The 20,374-nt window shown below is 36.5% G+C and overlaps 10 protein-coding genes across 10 annotated transcripts; 5 read left to right on the top strand and 5 right to left on the bottom strand. All coding sequences in view use genetic code 12, as the record gives it.

Annotated features, from left to right (window-relative positions):
* Positions 1 to 66: 66 nt before the first annotated feature.
* SAM50 (SAM complex subunit) lies at positions 67 to 1,593 on the top strand (the record flags this gene model as incomplete). The annotated part of the gene is made up of 1 exon (XM_067690036.1): positions 67 to 1,593. The coding sequence occupies one exon, from the start codon at positions 67 to 69 to the stop codon at positions 1,591 to 1,593; it is 1,527 nt and encodes a 508-aa protein (XP_067551326.1).
* Positions 1,594 to 1,656: 63 nt separating this feature from the next.
* I9W82_001304 (phosphopantothenate--cysteine ligase) lies at positions 1,657 to 2,694 on the bottom strand (the record flags this gene model as incomplete). Its single annotated transcript, XM_067690035.1, has 1 exon — positions 1,657 to 2,694. The coding sequence occupies one exon, from the start codon at positions 2,692 to 2,694 to the stop codon at positions 1,657 to 1,659; it is 1,038 nt and encodes a 345-aa protein (XP_067551325.1).
* Positions 2,695 to 3,758: 1,064 nt separating this feature from the next.
* On the top strand, positions 3,759 to 3,986 carry I9W82_001303 (uncharacterized protein; the record flags this gene model as incomplete). Its single annotated transcript, XM_067690034.1, has 1 exon — positions 3,759 to 3,986. One exon carries the CDS (start codon positions 3,759 to 3,761, stop codon positions 3,984 to 3,986), a length of 228 nt encoding a protein of 75 aa, XP_067551324.1.
* A 296-nt stretch (positions 3,987 to 4,282) lies between these two features.
* SSN8 (cyclin-dependent protein serine/threonine kinase regulator) lies at positions 4,283 to 5,491 on the top strand (the record flags this gene model as incomplete). Its single annotated transcript, XM_067690033.1, has 1 exon — positions 4,283 to 5,491. One exon carries the CDS (start codon positions 4,283 to 4,285, stop codon positions 5,489 to 5,491), a length of 1,209 nt encoding a protein of 402 aa, XP_067551323.1.
* Positions 5,492 to 7,051: 1,560 nt separating this feature from the next.
* LAC1 (Lac1p) lies at positions 7,052 to 8,404 on the top strand (the record flags this gene model as incomplete). Its single annotated transcript, XM_067690032.1, has 1 exon — positions 7,052 to 8,404. The coding sequence occupies one exon, from the start codon at positions 7,052 to 7,054 to the stop codon at positions 8,402 to 8,404; it is 1,353 nt and encodes a 450-aa protein (XP_067551322.1).
* A 284-nt stretch (positions 8,405 to 8,688) lies between these two features.
* Positions 8,689 to 11,562, top strand: KIP3 (tubulin-dependent ATPase; the record flags this gene model as incomplete). Its single annotated transcript, XM_067690031.1, has 1 exon — positions 8,689 to 11,562. One exon carries the CDS (start codon positions 8,689 to 8,691, stop codon positions 11,560 to 11,562), a length of 2,874 nt encoding a protein of 957 aa, XP_067551321.1.
* A 166-nt stretch (positions 11,563 to 11,728) lies between these two features.
* On the bottom strand, positions 11,729 to 12,535 carry RCT1 (Rct1p; the record flags this gene model as incomplete). Its single annotated transcript, XM_067690028.1, has 1 exon — positions 11,729 to 12,535. One exon carries the CDS (start codon positions 12,533 to 12,535, stop codon positions 11,729 to 11,731), a length of 807 nt encoding a protein of 268 aa, XP_067551320.1.
* A 790-nt stretch (positions 12,536 to 13,325) lies between these two features.
* Positions 13,326 to 15,557, bottom strand: CHS4 (Chs4p; the record flags this gene model as incomplete). The annotated part of the gene is made up of 1 exon (XM_067690027.1): positions 13,326 to 15,557. One exon carries the CDS (start codon positions 15,555 to 15,557, stop codon positions 13,326 to 13,328), a length of 2,232 nt encoding a protein of 743 aa, XP_067551319.1.
* A 1,062-nt stretch (positions 15,558 to 16,619) lies between these two features.
* On the bottom strand, positions 16,620 to 17,414 carry I9W82_001297 (E2 ubiquitin-conjugating protein; the record flags this gene model as incomplete). The annotated part of the gene is made up of 1 exon (XM_067690026.1): positions 16,620 to 17,414. The coding sequence occupies one exon, from the start codon at positions 17,412 to 17,414 to the stop codon at positions 16,620 to 16,622; it is 795 nt and encodes a 264-aa protein (XP_067551318.1).
* Positions 17,415 to 17,845: 431 nt separating this feature from the next.
* I9W82_001296 (class I SAM-dependent methyltransferase) lies at positions 17,846 to 20,274 on the bottom strand (the record flags this gene model as incomplete). Its single annotated transcript, XM_067690025.1, has 2 exons — positions 17,846 to 18,869; positions 19,298 to 20,274. The coding sequence occupies 2 exons, from the start codon at positions 20,272 to 20,274 to the stop codon at positions 17,846 to 17,848; spliced, it is 2,001 nt and encodes a 666-aa protein (XP_067551317.1).
* Between the last annotated feature and the right edge of the window lie 100 nt (positions 20,275 to 20,374).

The raw sequence follows: 20,374 nt of genomic DNA, 5'->3' as shown, positions 1-20,374 counted from the left end.
ATGTAGGAAGAAAAAAAAAAATCCAAGAAGGATTCTCTCTGCATATCGAAGCTTTTCATCAAGACAATGTCAATCCTAGGTCAAGATGAAGAGTTTATGGAGAATATGAGATCCAACTCTCAAGATCAACTCTCAGATAAACAATTAACCGACGCCGAAAAGGAATTAAATAATCTACAACAACAAAAACAACAACAGCTTCTAGATCAAAATAAACAATTTTTGCAAACTTTATTCCAAGATCATTCAACACAACCAATCAAGATACGAAACGTGCAATTGACCAATGGTGGGCATTTCCGGGACTCGTTTATTGAATCACAGTTTAAGCCTTTGCTTTCTGGTGAAGTGTTTTCTTTACGTCGATATTTGTCTATGGTTGATGATATTCTGAAAAATTTGATTAAAGTTGGTGTTGTGGAGAATGTGCTATGTAATACGCATCAAGTTGCATCGAGTAGTGGATCACCCATGATTGGACTTCGTCGTGGGTTGTCAGCGAGTGCTAATGCTAGTGCTAGTGCAGGAGCTATTCATGTGGTGCCTATTTTCAATACTATTCCAATAAAGCGATTTTTTGCCAAGACTGGAACAAATATTGGTAATGGAGAAGGTGATGGATACATTCAATTTCAATTACGAAACATGTTTGGAGGTGGAGAAAATCTTGTATTTGATGCCATTACTGGTACAAAGACTTCCTCGTCATATTTACTCAATTACAATCAACCACTATTCAACAATTGTAACTATATTTGGGAAAATTGCATCAGCCTAAACACGAGGAACTTGGACTGGATACAAAGTAAAGTGCACACAAAAAGTTTGGTTAATCGAATCTATACCCAATTTAACAATTGTAAATTGAATCATGAAGTGATATTGGAAAATTCAATACGTGATTTGGATAATTATGGATCAAAGAGTTTTCAAGTTTTGCAACAATGTGGTCAGAATGTAAAGTCATCAATTGCATATAATGTCAATTATGATACTAGAGATAGTAAACATCTTCCGTTTGGTGGATCTTTTCTTCAATGGGGTATTGAATATAATGGATTGTTCAAGTTTAACAAAACTCCATTTGTCAAGACTGCAGCTCAAGTACAACATGCATGGAGCTTACCAGGTATTAATTCACATGTCTTGACTGGTTCCAAAATGGGTCTTTTGTATCCTTTGACTGGCAAATCCTCAATACTAGACAAGTTTTTCATTGGAGGTCCAAACGATGTTAGATCATTTACATTGAATGGATTAGGACCAAGAGATCAAAATTCATTCATTGGTGGGGATGTTTTCCTCAATGGTGGTGTTTCATTATTCACTGATGTACCGAAATACAAGACATCAAACTTCAAGTTTCACAATTTCATCAATTGGGGTAAATTGGTATCCTTAAACCGCAATGAATCAATTGTGGATACAGCTAAGCAATTTACTCATTCGTATTGTTTAAGTTATGGATTTGGTATATTGTACAACCATCCAATGGCTAGATTTGAGTTGAATTTCGTCTTGCCCATCTTTGCTAATGAACGAGATTCAATTAGGAAAGGTATACAATATGGAATCGGTGTATCTTTCTTGTAGATGTATATATATATAGCTCTGTATATAAAAAATATATGTACATGCTTGCTTTTCTGGCTTATCCTATTTGTTTGACTTTTTAATCCACTCATCGTGTATCTTGATAACTGCAGGTATCATTCTACTTTCAATTTCAACCCCCAGTTTCACCTCATCATCAGTCAATCGAATCCATTCTTCACTTCCATCAGGACTAACAAACACAACTTCTTTTTTCCTAGTTTGTAACAAGTTTCCAATAACCAATTGATGATGATATCTCTCCAATGCACTTCTTGCCTTTTTCAACAAGATTTTATTATCAGTTTCCAATTTGAAACTTATAATCATTGCCCCCGAGGTCCAATTCTCAACCAATCGACTTAGAAACTTTGGCACTTGAGCTAATCGAATCACCAATTCTCCATCTTGAGTAGCTGAACTTTGAATCTTATGCTGAGGCATTCTTGATTGAGGTATGAAAAAGTCAGATACAGCAGCAGCTAAATAAAACACGGCTTTATTGGTATATACTTTCAATGATTCTGAAATTGACTTCAATGTGTAAAGATATTGATTAACTGTAGTGAATGGGATCAATAATAATGAATTTGTCGATTGGGATTGATGATATTTACGATAAACTTGCAACATTTGATCACTAAATTTAGGATTAATTTCAATCTTACCATCACGTTCAATCATAAAATCAAGAAAACAGTTGGTTGAATGACTATAATGTCTAGAATAAGGTAATAATGAGAATTCACGATGCAAGAAAATGACAGCATAGCCATTCTCCAAGAAATACTCGGCTGATGTGGCACCACGAGTACCAGCACTGAAATTATCAATAAATCGAACAGTATTGTTTTCCAATGGAACAGTTGTACCTCCCGATGTAACCAATGCAATTTTTTTACCAGTTTTTTCTTGATGGAACTTGACAAATTGGGACAATTCTTGTTCTATTTCTGGTAAATATGATGGTGGATTATGGCTGGCAAAGTAATCATCCTCATCGGAAGTTTGGGCTGCTGCAAATTCGGGTATTGACCTATCAATAGCGGTTGACTCTTCTGGTTTGGCCGTGTGGAAATTCTTTTGACCTGGTGGTGACATTTAGAAAGAGTTTGTTGTTGTAGTTGTGTATGCTTCCCTGTGTGTATGGTAGGATTTAAAGTTCCTTTTTTTTATGTGGGGCAATTGACTTTAAAAAAAAAGATTGGGTGATGATTGGGTTTATAATTTTTTTTAGTCAGATGTTTGGTGCACGAGGAAACCAACAAAATCTTTATACGAGGGAAAACAACACACACCACTGTAGTTTTTATAATTTACTTTTTTGCAGTCAATCGAAATAAGACCATATGATATGTAATGAGAGGGTATAACTGTAATAGAACTGTATTTCTGGGTAGTGTAGTTGTATAATATCACAGCTCTCCGATTACCTAGAAGTTGTTGGTCAAGTGTATATGAACTACGCTTCTAGAAATGGGAATGAAACGTCAAATAATATTATAGCATAATATTTTGACGGTCTTACTTTCTTGTCTTTGGATGTTGAAACAGGATGGTTTCAGAAAGCCCAACCTGAGTCAGTGTAGGGTGTAGGGAAATAATATGTTTTTTTTGCAACAACATTTAAGCAAAATGTTGATTTTATACATCTTTGCCAATCATGTTCTTCTGTCGTATCTTCTTAAAATGTTTCTGTTTTTTAAATTTACAGGTATTATCCGAACAATACACAGTGCCTTATGTTTGTTAATGGAGATTTAGAGATCAAGTAGTAGTAATTAGGTGAAGATAATCAAGTGTCGCACAGTCTTGTGTTTCATGACATTGAATTTAAAACAATTTTAATTTATTTAATAACGTTAATTTTATTTTTACTCTCTCTCCCACATTATTATAATTAAATTTCCTAATTGGGAAATTCTTTAATGAATAGAATTCACCTATGACATATTCTATACAAAGCAAGGGTAAAGGGGGTTGTATCAGAAAACACGTTGATTATTATATAAACTCATCAACTGTTTCACTAATACTCCTCTTTATTTATATAATGTATATATAAATATACATTTTCAAGTATCATAACCATTTCAACACAGCCAACTAACTCCTATCAATAATACCCCACTATACCCAAACACATTATTCATACACCTTCAAGAATGCAATTACTACAACTTGGTCTTATCAGCTTACTAGCAACAGGAACAGTTCAATCACTATTCATACCTCAAAACCAAAATGAATTTGAATTGATTACAACAAAGACTAATATCAAGAGCTTATTTAAGAAATACCCCAAGGGGAAAATACTTGATGATATTAATGATCCTAATGAGAAGATATTTGTTTATGATGTGGATACTGTGGTGCTGAAGTTGGCCAAGTGAAGGAGGAACGTTAGACTGTGCTTTAGTTTAGTTTTAATTTATGATTGTTATGACGTGTTTTACTCCTTGTTTAGCTCTTTACAGCAGCTAGGATACCTAAGATATACCCAATATATATATACGAATCGTCATGAGTCGCGTTAGTTCAAACTGTAGGTATTGTATGACTCTGGTAGCTATCGCCGTAAAAAAAAAAAAAAGAATAAGACACCACCACTTGATCCACACTAGCCAATGATTAGCATATAACATCAGCCCAATCACCATCAATCAAATACATACTTACACTCATCTCAATGTCTGCAGATTATTGGAACTCTTCACAAAGAAACCAATGGCAACTCACTCGATACTCCCTTCTCGAAGCCAGAAGGAAGGTTATTTTTCTTGAACGTAAAATGATCCATAATGGTCTAATCAAAGATTTCCCCAATATCAACTACGATTACAACATGAGAATCTATCTTCACAATCTAATGCTTAAACTAGGTCGAAGAATGAATGTACGACAAGTTGCCATTGCAACTGCTGAAGTTTATTGTACGCGGTTCCTAACTCGTGTCAGTTTAAAAGAAATCAATGTCTATTTGCTAGTAACCACCTGTTTATACGTTGCTTGCAAGATTGAAGAATGTCCTCAACATATACGATTGATTGTACTGGAAGCAAGAAACTTGTGGCCCGAGTATATCCCACAAGATGTAACCAAATTGGCTGAATTTGAATTTTATTTAATTGAAGAAATGGATCTGTATTTGTTACTACACCATCCTTATAAATCATTATTACAATTGAAGAATTATTTTCAACTGAAATATGATGATGCATACGGATTTAAATTGACTGATGAAGAATTACAAAATTGTTGGAGTTTGATTAATGATAGTTATATTACTGATTTACATTTGTTGTTACCACCACATATTATTGCTGTGGCTGCAATTTATATTACAATTGTATTGAAAAGGAATTTGTCACAGTTGAAGAATAAGGAAGAGAATGGGAATGCAGAGGGTAGTACGAATCGTGGTTCAAGTAATATTGATGGTAGTATTTCACAATCAGGGTACTCCCATAACAACAACAACAACAAGCCACTGATCAAAGATGAGCTTGGTAACAATGACTCTAATAAGGAGTTAAACATTGATGATTTAATGAACTTGTCAAAGCCAAACAGTCAAGAAGAAAAGACAAAATCAACAGAAGTATCATCACTGAAAACTGAAAACGCAAAGACCAAGTCCAACCAAACTGCAACAACAACAACAACAACAACAACAACAACTGCCACCGCACAAGATTTAGTTAATTTTGATTTGGATATCTTGGATGAAGATTCAATACGAATCAACAAGTTTATGAATTTTCTTGAACATTCACATATTAATCTTGATGAAGTTGTTGAAGCAGTTCAAGATATGATTAATGTGTATGTGCTATGGAACAGATACAATGAACAATCAGTTAGGAAAGCATTACAGGTAATGTTATGGAAGAGATAGTTTATAGTAGAAAAGCTATGTGATTAGGTATAGACACTTAATTGAGACATACAAAGCTCTTGGTTGTCACTCCCTCAAAGCCAAAGTGTAGGACTTCTGAAATGATAACGGAATTGATCCAAAAAAGAAAAATAAATCGCGCCTTTTGAGCTGTGTCAATTTGTGTCTATCGTCGTTCAACAATATTGATCGATTAACATCCCGTAGAACTACACATATATAAAAATACATAGATCCTGAAAAGAGTGAAACTCAGAACTAAGAGAATATGCGTCTGTTTCATTTTCATTTCCATCCTAGATACAATTGGATTCCTCATTTCATGATTAATGGATATAAGAATTCACTTGATGAGGAAATTGAAGCTGGAAATATCCATCGTGAGTATCATAAACGGAAAAATACAGAGTACTTAATTGTTAAAGGGTGTCGAGTCTGTGAGGATAAAACGTTTATTGGTTTGGTTAAGATGTGAAAAGAAGTTGCATACAAGTGTATGCTCAGGAGTAGATAATATGTACTCATATGGGGGGAACTTGCTTAGATAGTCTGTACTTTTGAATCGAATTGGGGTCATTTGATTCCTGTTTGTAATCTGAATCGAGAGGATATTGGTCAATGTTTCTAAAAATAGACACGCATATAAATTTCCATGCGAATTTAAAATTTGACATTCTGACACATACTGACTTAAACACATTCGACGACGTGTGTACTGAGTGTGTATATGTATACAGCAGTTGTAGCAATCTAAGAGAATACTGTTTCTTTATGCGTGTAGCTATATGTCTTTTGGTGCAACGTGCCTTCTTAAAGTGAATATCCGTTCTCTCGTTAAGTGGCGGAGATGACGGAGGAGACGCGCAAATCTAAATCTCCGTAAAGGTGGAGAGATATACACACACACAGTATTCCAGTTGATCTTTCTCATGATACGTTTGACAAGTATCTCCGCTTGCCAGTGGTTACTTGACTAAAGTGAAATAAAAGGAGTAGTGTTTATAACTGTATTATATTGGGACGTGTTATGTACAAATATGGGTCTAGACACGTAAGACAATGCATATTTGGCAGCACAAAGAAATAAATAAAAATTGTGTCTGTTTTTTGAAAAATTTTTTTTTTCTACGTCGACACGAGGGGCACTGCAGGGGGAGGATAAAAGACTGTTTGGGACACGACCTAACACGAAAGAACCGAAGGACAGCACACAGCATTGTCGCATCACAGGATAGATCGGACGCAGAACCCAACAGACGCACAACAACAAAAAAACTTAAGGTGAAGAAGAAGAAGAGACAGGAACAAAAAAAAAAAGAAAAAAAAAAAATTTAAACAAATTTAAAAAATACAGTATTTGTAAATACCAAAAAAAAAATCATACCAATCTAGAAACAACTGAAGTATACCAATCAAAAAGAAGTGTTGTTATAACCTTTTCAAATATCCTTCAATAACTATCAAAAGAGTTCATTTCTTTTTTTTCTTGTTCATTGATTTTGATACCAGATCTCTCTATCCACCAAACAGACACGCGAACAAGATCTATATTTGAAAACTATGGCTACACTGACAAAGGTAAAGACTAAAAGAAGATCTAGTCGACTGGGTGAATCATTCAAAATAAACACCACTACTTCATCATACGACAATCTAAAAGAATCAGCAAACAATGATTCACTGAATACAGATAATAATATTGATGCTGCTGCTGCTGCAGCAATTGAAGAAAGTCATGATGAAAAATACCATGGATCACTTTGGGCCAAAATTGAAAGAAATCAAATTCCATTATCAAGAAACTTGATGGTTTTATTATACAGTTTGCACTTTTTGAGTTCTAACCCTAAAATCACAAACTTTACCCACAAGTCGTTACATTTACAAAATCAAGTTGGCTTCAATCTGGAAGGTAATCCTATTTATGACATTCATTTGGATGATATTTACTTTGTCACTAATTGGGTCATTACTGTCACCTTCCTTCGATCGTTTTTAATGAAGTATTGCTTTGGTCCATTTGCTGCTAAATTTTGTCATATTTATTCTCGCAAAGCCAAGATAAGATTTGCTGAACAAAGTTGGTCTTGTGTTTACTACAGTATTTCATTTGTTTATGGGGTGTATTTATACTTTGAAGCTCCCTATTTCAACAATTTGGATCAAATTTATATCAATTGGCCCAATTTCTTGATGGATGCGAAATTCAAGAGTTATTATTTGATTTCAATTGCATTTTGGTTACAACAGATTTTTGTCTTGCATGTTGAAAAACCAAGAAAAGATCATTATCAAATGTTTAGTCATCATATTATTACATGTTGTTTGATTATTGGATCTTATTATTATTATTATTTCAGAATTGGCCATTTAATATTGATGATTATGGATTCAGTTGACATTTGCTTAGCAGCTGCCAAGATGTTGAAGTATGCTGGAAGATTGGTTGCTTGTGATGTCATGTTTGTTGTGTTTTTGGTTAGTTGGATTGGATTAAGACATGGTGCTTACAATTACATCTTTTATCATGCTTGGCATAAAGCAATGCATTTGATGCAGGATGGTCAATGTATGGATGGAATTGATTCCAAGAGATGTTGGACCCCCACTGTTATCAATACCTTTTTAGGATTATTGGGTGGATTACAAATTATTACTTGTATTTGGATGTATTTGATTTCAAAAGTTGCTTATAAAGTTATTATTGGTGTTGGTGCAGAAGATGTTCGAAGTGATGAAGATGATACTGATGTTGAAATGGAAGAAGAAGAGGAAGAAAAAACGGAAGGAAAGGAGGAGAAAGTTGTTGAAGAAGTTACTTATCTGGTGGGGGCTGAAGCCAATGGAAAGAGTGATATTGTTATAGACGTCGAAAGTGAAGTCAGTACAACTTTTGAAGAGAGAGATGAATGAGTTAGCTCTTTGTATTTTAATAGAAGTGGAGGTGAATTCAAAGGAATATATCTAATGTAGAAGAAGAGGAATCGCTCTCTATGCTACCTTTGTCTTTAGATGCGCGTGAGTACAATTTTTTTTCTGTAAAAAATGTAAACAAAGAGAATGAGATCAAAAGGGAGTAAAGAAAGGGTATCAATCAACAAGAGAAGGTACCACTTACACTTAACACATAACACACGCCATCTCCTTAATACAGCATTACAAAGTATCTCCTTCCCCCTGCTAATCACATAAATGGTATGGAGTCGAAAACATCTACACCTGCTTCAACAGTAACCAATATATACACATCAGGAATCAAACAATCTTCAATATCAGTTGCAGTTAGAGTAAGACCATTTACCGAAAGCGAAAATAATCGATTGGTTAAACCAGACGACGATGATTTTTTCCTTGGAGATGGATGTTTTACTGATGGGGGCAACAACAATAACAACAATAACAACAATACCAACAACAACACCTCATCTGCGAATTCTATAACCAAACAGAAGTTCCTTAATCAATCAGGCATAAGAAAAATAGTCAATGTAGTTGATGATCGAATGCTAATATTTGATCCACCTGAGACTAACCCCTTGGCAAAAATGCAAAGAAATGCTTTCCCTAATAGTTTTAAAGGATCACGAATAAGAGAACACAAGTTTGTATTTGATCGATTATTCGACGTGGATGCGTCGCAAAATGATGTGTATCAGAATACAACACGCCCCTTGCTTGATTCAGTTTTGGATGGATACAATGCCACCGTTTTTGCATATGGAGCTACTGGATGTGGGAAAACACATACAATTCTGGGAACTCCTGAATACCCAGGTGTGATTTTCTTAACCATGAAGGAATTGTATGAACGAATTGGAGAGCAAAGTGATATGAAGATTATCGATGTCAGTCTATCGTATCTTGAGATATATAATGAAACCATTCGAGATTTACTTAACCCTGGGACTGATTTCAAAAAGCTAATAATTAGAGAAGATTCGAATAACAAGATTTCAGTTTCGAATTTGTCACGACATCGACCTGAATCAGTGGAAGAAGTGATGCACTTGATATTGGCTGGTAATAGTAATCGTACATCAAGTCCAACTGAAGCTAATGCAACCTCAAGTCGATCACATGCGGTGTTGCAAATAAATATCGATCAAAAAAACCGTACTGGTGATGTTAAAGAAGAACACACATTTGCCACATTATCAATTATAGATTTGGCAGGAAGTGAACGAGCAGCAGCTACGAAGAACCGAGGAGCTAGATTGAACGAAGGTGCAAATATCAACAAATCATTACTAGCTCTAGGGAATTGTATCAATGCATTGTGTGACCCTAGGCGTCGAAATCATATCCCGTATCGTGACTCAAAATTAACTAGATTGTTGAAGTTTTCACTTGGAGGTAATTGTAAAACAGTGATGATTGTTTGTGTGTCTCCCAGTAGTCAGCATTATGATGAGACCTTGAATACGTTAAAGTATGCTGACAGGGCTAAGGAGATCAAAACCAAGTTGATTAGAAACCAACACAATTTAGATCGTCATGTGGGATCCTATTTGAAGATGATTACAGAACAAAAGCAAGAAATTGAAGAGTTACGAGCTAGAGAGAATCAAATTGTTGATGTTACTATTGATAAGCGGAAAAAAGTTGAAATACGAATTTTCCAATTGTTGCAGGATACTATATCGTCAGTCAGACGTAATATTGCCAAGTACAGTCTTGATAAATCGAAAAAGATATTCATGTTGGCTAAAAGAAAAGTGCTTTTACGACAGAAAATTGAGATTGAAATCATACTTGAAGGAAAGAACCAATTTCAACAATCAAGACAACCTTCGATTATACAACATCGATCACATCAGTTAACTTCAACTATTTATGATTTATGTGAACAAGTGTTATCCAAGATTGACAACCAAATTTGGCAAATTGAAGCGCAATATAGACAACAAACTGAAATTGATCATATTTTGGGAGAATCGGCTGAGAGAGTATTGAAGAGACTCGCAACTGATGAACCAGATTGGACATTACATCACTCGTTGATATATGACCAATTGATTCAATCTATTCGTGATGATTTACAATTGGAAATATTGGTAAGATCCTCGGCGTTATATGATCACTTGATCTATTCGCTAGCCCAATTTTATCGTACACCATGGGCTATGGCTACGTATCTAGCGAATCATGGTGGTAGTGCGTCAATGACCAAGGATGACACTATCTTGCAAGATTTGATTGATGGGTTGGAAAAACTCGTTAATGGGACATTTGATTCAGTGTTTGAGAAATTTGCATTGGAATATCTTCGAACCAAGACATGGGATCAGAATGATAACAATGGGGTGAAGCAAAGTGGTGATTTGTACAATGAAGAGGAGTTGCGGAGACGAGAAGAGTTAATGAATGATGAAAATGCATATCCTGCTCAGTTGTTTAAAAAGGCACGAATTAGTGGAACAACAACTGCAACTGAAACAGGATCTCCTTCGTTTGTCTCACCACCACGAGATGCCAGAAAACCTGTATCTAGGAGACAGAAGACATCTCCAAATAGTAAAATCAAACGATCATTGCAGTTACCAACTGCTTCATCAACATCAGCAAATGCAAACAAACGAAACTCATTGGTATTACTGCGATCCGGCACAGAAGCAAAGACAACCGCAGGAACAACAGCTGGTGGAGGAGAGGAAGAAGCACCAGAAGATACAAGCATGAATGATGCCAGTTTCCAGAACGCCTCAGATTTGATGTTTGATGATGAAGCCAATGGAAATGACGATAACAACAACAACTCCATTATAAATGACCAAGATTTAAACTCACCAATGAGTAACTCGAAACAATTGCAATTTTTCGATATTTCGCAAGATGAAGATTTACAAATGAGCTCACCGCCGTTGCCGAAAGTGCCATTGATGAGAAGTGAGTCACTTTCCGGGGTTGATAAGGGAGTTGAAAATGAGAAAAGTAACGGGAACTCTTCTTCCACTCAACCACCTGTACACCTGCTGCATTTACCACCTTTGCATAGTTTCAATTTGACTGAACTGAAGTCATCATTGTTGAATAGGCTGGCTGCTAGAGTAATGCTGCAGAATACTGAGTAAAGAGTGCATAGTCTCCTGTTTATAGAGTATAGGGATTATCTCTCCTGTCGACGTACAAGTTCTAAATCGTAATCAATAGATTCTTTTCTTGCTATAAATCGTAACAAAACATAAACCACCTATTCATTTAAAAGCTCTCTTTTGTAATAGCTTTCAGTGAGGTTTCTTACCAACCGCCTCTACCGCCACGGCCTTCTTCCATTCTGTCTCCATAACCACCTTGGCCACCTCCGTAGCCATCATCACGACCACCGCCAAATCCACCACGGCCACCACCGTGATGACGACCTCCTTCCATTCTATCTCCGTATCCACCTTCATTACGACCACCACCGAATCCACCACCGTAGCCATCATCACGACCACCGCCGTAGCCTCCACCACCGTAGCCATCATCGCGACCACCACCGTAGCCACCTTCATTACGGCCACCTCCGTATCCGCCTTCGTTACGACCACCTCCGTAACCAAAGCTTCCACCACCTTCATTACGGCCACCTCCGTAGCCACTACTACCACCGCCATATCCGTCATCACGGCCACCGCCGTAACCACCTTGATGCTTATTATCACCACCACCAAAGAAGCTACCAAGACCACCGCTACTTCCACCACCAGAAGCATTATCATACCTATCTTCATGAGAAGCAGAATAACTTTCATGAGATCCACCATGATGTTTATTTTCATCTCTGTGCTCCTTAAACTCATCTTGCAATTTACTGCCACCAATGGCACCACCAAGGACTCCCAACACGGTACCTAATTTACCGTGGTTTTGACCACCAGCTTTATCACCGGCAATGCCTCCTAGGACACTTCCAGCGACGCCACCGAGGAATCCTCTGTCTTGTTGTTCGCCACCACCTTCGTTGTGGTTTCCAGAACGATTGTCATTGTTGTAGTTGTTGTTACCTCCTTGTGGAGTATATTCTCCTTGATTACCTGATGAGTAGAATTCGTTAGCTGACATAATAACTCAATTGATGTTTAAAATGAAAAGAGAAGAAGAAAAAACGACAAAAGGATGAGTGTTCGAGAAATTCAATTGGGTATTTATAGAATAAATGAAACGTGGCTGTTGGAATTTCGGTGATCTATTATATGAAATTTGCTACAAAAAGGGGGATAGGATGTCATCTTTGTACAACTTTGCAACCTTGTCCTGCGTATAAAGCAAGAACTGTATACAGTACTGCCTTACTGAAACGCACGTGACTGATTCTAATTACTGGACGGCAGTAGAGTGTAGTCCACACATATTACATTGAAAACACCCAGTGCGGCATTATATGTTAGCGAGGGCAAGTTCAACTAACTTTATCCATTGACCTACGTTTTCTTTGTCAATTCACTAGTGCTCTTCTCATCTCTTCTCATCTCTTCTTTTGCCTTTTCTATGATGTAATTGGAGACGCATTCTTTTTTTATTTTTGAACAATAGACACGTACAGCAATGAATAATTCGATTTGATCACAAAACCAATAGATAAAATACGAAGTTTTGGATGATCTCTCTCATAGGAAGAGGCTTTGCAAAGCAGAACTGGGAGATGAGCCTTGCAATTGGAGAGGAAGATGGGACCTCCAATTGCACACGTCACCCACAATGAGTGTCGATACGGGAATATATCTGATCGTTCTATGTGTCTTTTGTAAATTCTCTTTCTCTATGTATACATATACACTTTCCCATCTCACCAAAAACAACCCTGTTTGTCTTCATCTAGCCTCTTATATACACCTCTTCTATGTTTTGCCCTTTACATGATAACACAATCCTTCTCTTGAGCCGCACTTCCATCAGCATGACTAACAACTGGTCTCTTTTTCAACTTCTTTTGAATCCTAGCAGCTGCTTCCTTATCAGTCAATCTCGACAATGACTTAGAATCACCATTTTCAGCAGCTCTCGTATACCAAGTCTGAGCTTCTTTAACATTCTTGATGCATCCAATCCCCTTTTCATAGAAATTAGCCAAGGCAAATTGTGCTTTTGGTAAATTACATGAAGCTGCACGTTTAGCCCATTCAAATGCCTCTTGTTCATCTTTAGGTAAATATGGATCTGATCCAACAAGGTACCATGCACACATGGCCAACATTGAATTAGGATCACCTCCAAGAGCAGCTTGTGTGTAGTAATGAATTGACAAGTTGGAATCTTGGGGAACAACCTCACCAACTTCGTAATGACGGCCCAATATTGCTGCTGATTGGGTGTGACCCAATGATGCTGCTTGAGCATACAATTCCAATGCATATTTGACATCTTGCAATACGATATCTTTGAAACCATGGTAATATAATTTACCCAATTCGTAAGGAGCTGCTGCAGTTAATTCAGTAGCAACGTTGGTAGCTCTAGTTAACCATTTGATTCCCATTTTCTTGGTATTCATATCATTAGGTAATCCCATTCGATTGTAGAACGAGTATACTCCTAATTTGTACATTGCAGCTGGATGGTTTCTCGATGCGGCAATTTTCAAATATTCAACAGCTTTTCTTGCATCTCTTCCAGTGCCCAACCCTTCTTCATAACAATATGATGTACGATAGGCACTTTCAACATGTCCATGTTTAGCAGCTGCTTGGAAAAGAATAAATGCATCTTTGTTGTCAATTCTATCCAACGCACCTGAGCTATAAGCATCAGCTAATAAATATTGTGCTTCAGTGTACCCTTTATCAGATAATTTCTTCAAATAGTATACTGCTTCTTTTAAAAATGCTTTACGCAACTTTTTTTCATTTCCTTCCACTTCAATACTTGAGAAATCGATAGATTTACTCCTCTTATGTTTGTCTTTGACATCTTTCCTAGGAGAAGCTTCAATTGATCTATTGTTGAGGGGGGTATTATCACCAGATCCTGTGGCATTAGCGGCCGATTCAACTGCCAACATCAAAGCAGTTTGTAACATATACTGAGCATACTGAAACAATACGTTTGGATCGTTTGATTTTCTGGCATTCTTACGATACAATTCCAATGTCTTAATTCTTGGTAATAAATTTGCTGAATTTGATCCAAGGTATTGTTGAATCACATTTTGGTTGAAATCAATCATTGATGAGTTATCATTACGATCATAGAAAAATGATGATGTAGATGATACTGAACGATTATGACCAAACTTGTTACCTGAAGCACCAACAGTAGGTGTACTCAAGTTGTTTTCAGATCTACTGAAAATTTGATTATCTAAAGTGTTTGCACCACTGTTGAGGTTGAGATTCACCACTGAGGAAGTAGCAGATAATGGGTTTGAAGGTGGGGATGAAATACCATTATCTTTGGATGCAAAGACTGGTGGTGGTGATGCTGAAGTGGAGTCATAAAGTGGGTATGGTGCGGAAGATGGCGACGTGACTCCGATAGTAGGTGAGTCATATACAATCTGATCAGCAGCTTGCTCTTGTTGGAAAAATTGTTGTTGACTAGGAGAAATTTGAGGAGCCATTCTAGGTGAAGAGTTTCCCGAAGAAGAATGGGAAATGTTTGGTATCAAATGAGTGGGTAAGCTTGTTAAACGCTGTTGTTTATCAGAACCTTCATCGGTGGCTATTAAGCTTCTATACTTTTGTCTATGAGAAGGTTGTGGTTGTTGATGCTGTGGCGCAGATGTAATACGCGAGTAATTTTGTTGCTGTTGTTGCTGTTGTTGCTGGTACTGTGGCTGTTGTGGATATTGATAATGCTGTGGTGGAGGAATAGGCTCATAGTCGTATTGTTCTTCATGTCCGTACCGTTGTGCTTGCTGCTGTTGTTGTTGATTATCATGCGGTATATATGGCTTGGCATTATGATTGGGAGGTAAATGCAAATCCTCCATACCTGAAGTAACCTCAGTCATACTAGGAGAACTATCAGAACGATCACTTTGACTAGTTTGATTAAAGTCCAGAAGAGGATATGGAGTGGTTGTAGTGCCAGTAGTTGTTGCACTACTACTGGATGAGGTAACTTGACGGTAAGGATGTGAACTCATTATTCATATACCATCTGAGTTGAAGATGAAGGGGATGGTTAGTGTATAATGAGAGGGATGGGTTGATTTTGATAGATAGTTTAGCTTGATGAGTTTCCCTCGTGGTTGAGTATTGGCTGACTTTTTCTTTTTTCGGTTGGGTCCTCTAGAGCTTTAGGTTGTTTTTCTTTAAAAAGAAGACTTTTGGTATATTAACTAAAAAACTCTCCTTTCCAATAATTCGAGAAGAAGTAGAAAACCAGAAACACAATAAAAAACGAGAGAGAAAGAAGAAAAAAAAAAAAAAAAATAATTAAAATAAATAAAATATAAAAATATTAAAATAAATAAAATTAAATATAAAAATATAAAAGTTAAAATTGAAAAAAAATAAGTGATACCTGTATATAGAAACAATTTATTCCAAATTAAGGAAAGAGAACAAGTAAAAATAAATAAATAAATAAATAAATAAATAAATAAATAAATAAATAAATAAATAAATAAATAATAAACTGTAACAAGAAACCACGTGTACACACAGAAACTGTTTTATCTATAGGTATGTTGAAGACAATTATAACGAAACTACAACAATTACATCATTAGTTTATTTTAAGATTAATGTATAACAATGCTATATGTCAAACAAAAAAAAAAAAAAAAAAGAATAGAAAAACAAAAGGAAAAGATTAAAGGGTTCTCCTCTATATATATATATAAGCAAAGAGAAGTACGATTAAGCGATTGTTTTAGAAAAGATCTTTCAATTGACGAGGAAGTTATTATGGTCTATTTTAAAAGAGAGTTACTTCTCTTCCTTTAGTAGCTTCTACGACTCTTTAGATCTCCCGCTTTTAATAATGTAGGAAGGTGGTAAGTTTTTGTTTTTGCCACCCCGCCTTGAGGCAACAAAAATGGAGCGAGTGTCTGAAAGAATTCGCGACATTAGATAATATTCGGCGCCGAACTTGCCGCCAAAGGGATACCGAGATTTGCATACACAAACCAACATTGATGGTTCAGACTCTACAATTGTAAATTCATCAATCTTTCTATTAATGCTAGGGTATACTTGCCTCTTTAACCAGTCTTCATAATGCCAAAGTAAGCAGCAAGGAAAGCAGCAACTAGTATTCCAACTAAAGCAGTCAAACTTCCAAAACTATTACCACCAGCGCCTGGGGATCCAGCACCACCATTGGTTGCCTTATTCACCACAGACAACTGCCTTTCATGCTCAATCAACAACCTAGCTCTATCTTCAGGATCCAACTTATCCAACTGCGACAAATCAATAGCCTTTTCTACACTTGAACCATTGTTATTACCACCAGCCAACTGTCTCTGCTTTTCAGCTTCAGCTTCCGCTTCAGAACGAGCAATCTCCTCTTTATTCCGCTTTACAACATCAGGAAACTGTTTAACAAATCTTGGATTCTCCTTGACATTCCATTTCTTACTATCACGAGCCAACTTCCGCTTCACATTCTCTGACGTTGTAATCGACCCCGTCGTCGACTCATCACCAGTCATAAAACTAAGCAACCCTGTCAAGATGGTTGCTACACTCCACGCCGGATTCCAAGTATCTGGATGATAATCACTCATGGATAAACATAATCTTGTGTTACATGCAAATCGTCCATTCGGAGTAATCATTGATATCGAAGGTGGCTTAAATGGATATTCTTGAGGGAATCGTAATAATCCATGGTATTGTCCGTGTTCAAATGGGGTATTAGGTGGTCCAGTGATGATGTAGTGCCATTCCAAGATGTTCTCGTCGTTGGGTTTGGCGGTAATGTAGGGTGGTGGTGTTAGTTGGATAGCTTTATATTCTTTGGTTAATCGTCTTTGTGATTGTCTTGATGCCATATCGTAAAAAAAGAAAAGCGAAATAGGGGTAAAAAAGTGTAGGTTTATAGTGGTATCTTCAGTAAGATGGTTTGTGTATGGGTCGTAGGGAGAAAATGTGATGACTATGCAAGTGAATATAATCTGTAGTGGTAACAGTATGAGTAAGTATTTAGTTTTCTATCAAAGAAGAGTGTTTGGTTGAATATGTGGTGTTTTAATTTTCTTCTTCTTCTTTTTTAATTGTAGTGTGATTCCAAATTTGATTAAGTAAAAAGAAAAGAAAAGAAAATTGCTTTTTTCTATTTTAATTTTTTTTTTGTTGGCCCTTTTTCCGAATGACGTAAATTGATATCAACCGATGTCACAACGGTCAATAATACGACACTAAACAATAGACATATTATAATTTACAAACCTATGTACCCATCAACACAGAAGCCCTCTTTATTTTACTTTACCTCCGGCTTTTGTCCGATTGCATAAATCAAACTAGTCTCAATCAAATAATTCACTTCACCATCAACTTCCTTTGATTCCAAGTCACCAGCATTCATTTTCTCAACAGTTGCCTGTGTTGAATGGTTCATAATAAACTCACGTGGTTGCCATAACGTAGTACGAAACTCTCTAGCACTTGATACATTAATTAACCCAGCCAAGTCTCCCAATGTATGGTTTAATTTGTCAATCTTCAATCCACCCATATGTTGAACTCCATGAGCAACATCTCTATTTTCACTGATATATGAATCATCAACTTCTTCAACATCTTCATTGTAAAAGTCAATTATAAACATCCATCCACCAGGTCTTAAAAATTCAGCCAACTTTTTGGTAACTTGTTGATAATTGTGTATATGGTGGTAAGAAATGGTAGAGAAAATGAAATCAAAGTAATTGTTGAATTTTGTCAACTCTGTTTGTACAGTTGGATCAATGACATCGTATTCGTAAGACTTCATTGACACTTTGTCATTACTCAATTTTGCAGCTCTTTGGTTAAAATAACTTAAAAACGTAGGACCAATGTCAATACCAACAATTTCACTCTTACTTGCATCATCACCTCCAGTAAGATAAGGAACAAACAATTCAGTAACCATACCAGTCCCACAAGCAAAATCCAACAACTTCATCCCAGGGCGGATAATAGACTTTGGATATTTCTCCAAATAAGTACTTGGATCAGGCAATGTATTCTCTCTAGTGAATCCATTCAATGGTAAATGACCATCTCCCAAAATTGGCTCTGATTCCTTAACACTCTTTCTCTTGATTGGTAAACTCAAGTCGAATTCCAATATGTGCTTGACAAATAGAAAACTGAGTAAATTATGTGATTCTCTTTTTTCATATTTCTTTGCAAACGCTTCATCAAAAGCCCGTTTGTTTTCTTCAATTGCTTGCTTGTGGGCGTCGTCAGTGGAAATTTGTTGATCCAGGGTAGATGTAGATGCCATTGTCGTTGAGTAGCTAAAGCTTACGATGTATTTGTCGCCCCACTTTTTTTGAAAACCTGCGAAATCTTCAGTGTTTTTTCTATTTTTTTTAGCGGGATTCGGTTGTTCCCAATTAGGTAACCGATTTTTCGTAGTCTTTGCACCCATATGAAAAAGTGGATCACCAAGTTTCCGCATGGCTCATACAAAGATCGGCAACGTTACAATTTACCATCTACCATCTAGCATAACAATCCGTCCCCTTATCAAATCGAAGGACATAACGGATGTAAACAACCCTACATCAACTAAATGCTTACTATTTTTACCCTCAAAGTTAGAAATTGTTGGTTTAAGCTACACACAGAACTACCAGTGGGTGTGATTGAATATTAGAGCATTCTAGACGGTATTATTATTCCTTCTTCTATGTACATCTAAACATCACCAATTCTCTCTTACTTCGACTCAGGCTTTTGTCCAATAGCAAATATAAAGCTAGTCTCAACAAGGTAATTCATTTGCCCATCAATCTCTTTACTTTCCAACTCGCCATTATTCATCTTATCAATCATGCGCCTGGTACTATGACTACGAATGAAAACGTCAGGTTGCCACAAATTGGCACGGAATTCACGAGCACTTGAAACATTCACCAATCCTGAAAACTCACCCAAGGTGTGATTCAATTTATCAATTTTCAACCCACCCATATGTTGAACTTCATTCGATAAGGACCGACTATCAGTTTCATCAATTTCTTCAACGTCCTCGTTGTAGAAATCGATTATAAACATCCATCCACCGGGTCTTAAAAAGTCAACTAATTTTTTGGTAACTACTTGGTAATTGTGAATATGGTGGTAGGAGATGGTGGAGTAGATGAAATCGAAGTGGTTGTTAAACTTGGAGAGTTCAGGTTGAATCTGTGGGTCGAGAACATCGTATTCATGGGACTTCATTGATACCTTGTCATTACTCAATTTGGCGGCTCTTTGGTTAAAGTATTTCAAGAATGTGGATCCAATGTCAATACCGACAATTTCACTCTTGGGTCCATTATCAGCTTTCGAAGTTAAATAAGGCATGAATAATTCGGTGACCATTCCCGTTCCACAAGCAAAATCCAACAATTTCATTCCAGGGCGAATAATTGACTTGGGATACTTTTCCAAGTAAGTACTTGGATCAGGTAAAGTGTTTTCCTTGTTGAATCCACTAAATGGTAAATGAGGATCTCCCAACAATGGTTTCGACTCCTCTATAGTCTTTCTCTTCACCGGCACAGTCAAGTCAAACTCCAAAATATGCTTTACAAACAAATAAGCCATCAAAATCTGAGTCTCCTTTTTGTCGTATTTCCGAGCAAGCTCTTCGTCAAATGCTTGTCTGTTTAATTGAACAGCGTGTTGATGGGCTTCAGCAGCAGCGTCTATCATGGTTGTAGTATTTCAGTTATCAAATTGGCTGCTGTACAAACGAAGGGATAGTCTATCTGATTTCAATTGGTGTAATTGCACTAGAAAATAATCGAGCCAG

This window comes from Candida metapsilosis, assembly GCF_017655625.1.
Source record: "Candida metapsilosis strain BP57 chromosome Unknown scaffold1, whole genome shotgun sequence".
In the NCBI taxonomy this organism is placed as follows: domain Eukaryota; kingdom Fungi; phylum Ascomycota; class Pichiomycetes; order Serinales; family Debaryomycetaceae; genus Lodderomyces; species Lodderomyces metapsilosis.
This window is presented reverse-complemented; position numbering and strand designations above follow the sequence as displayed.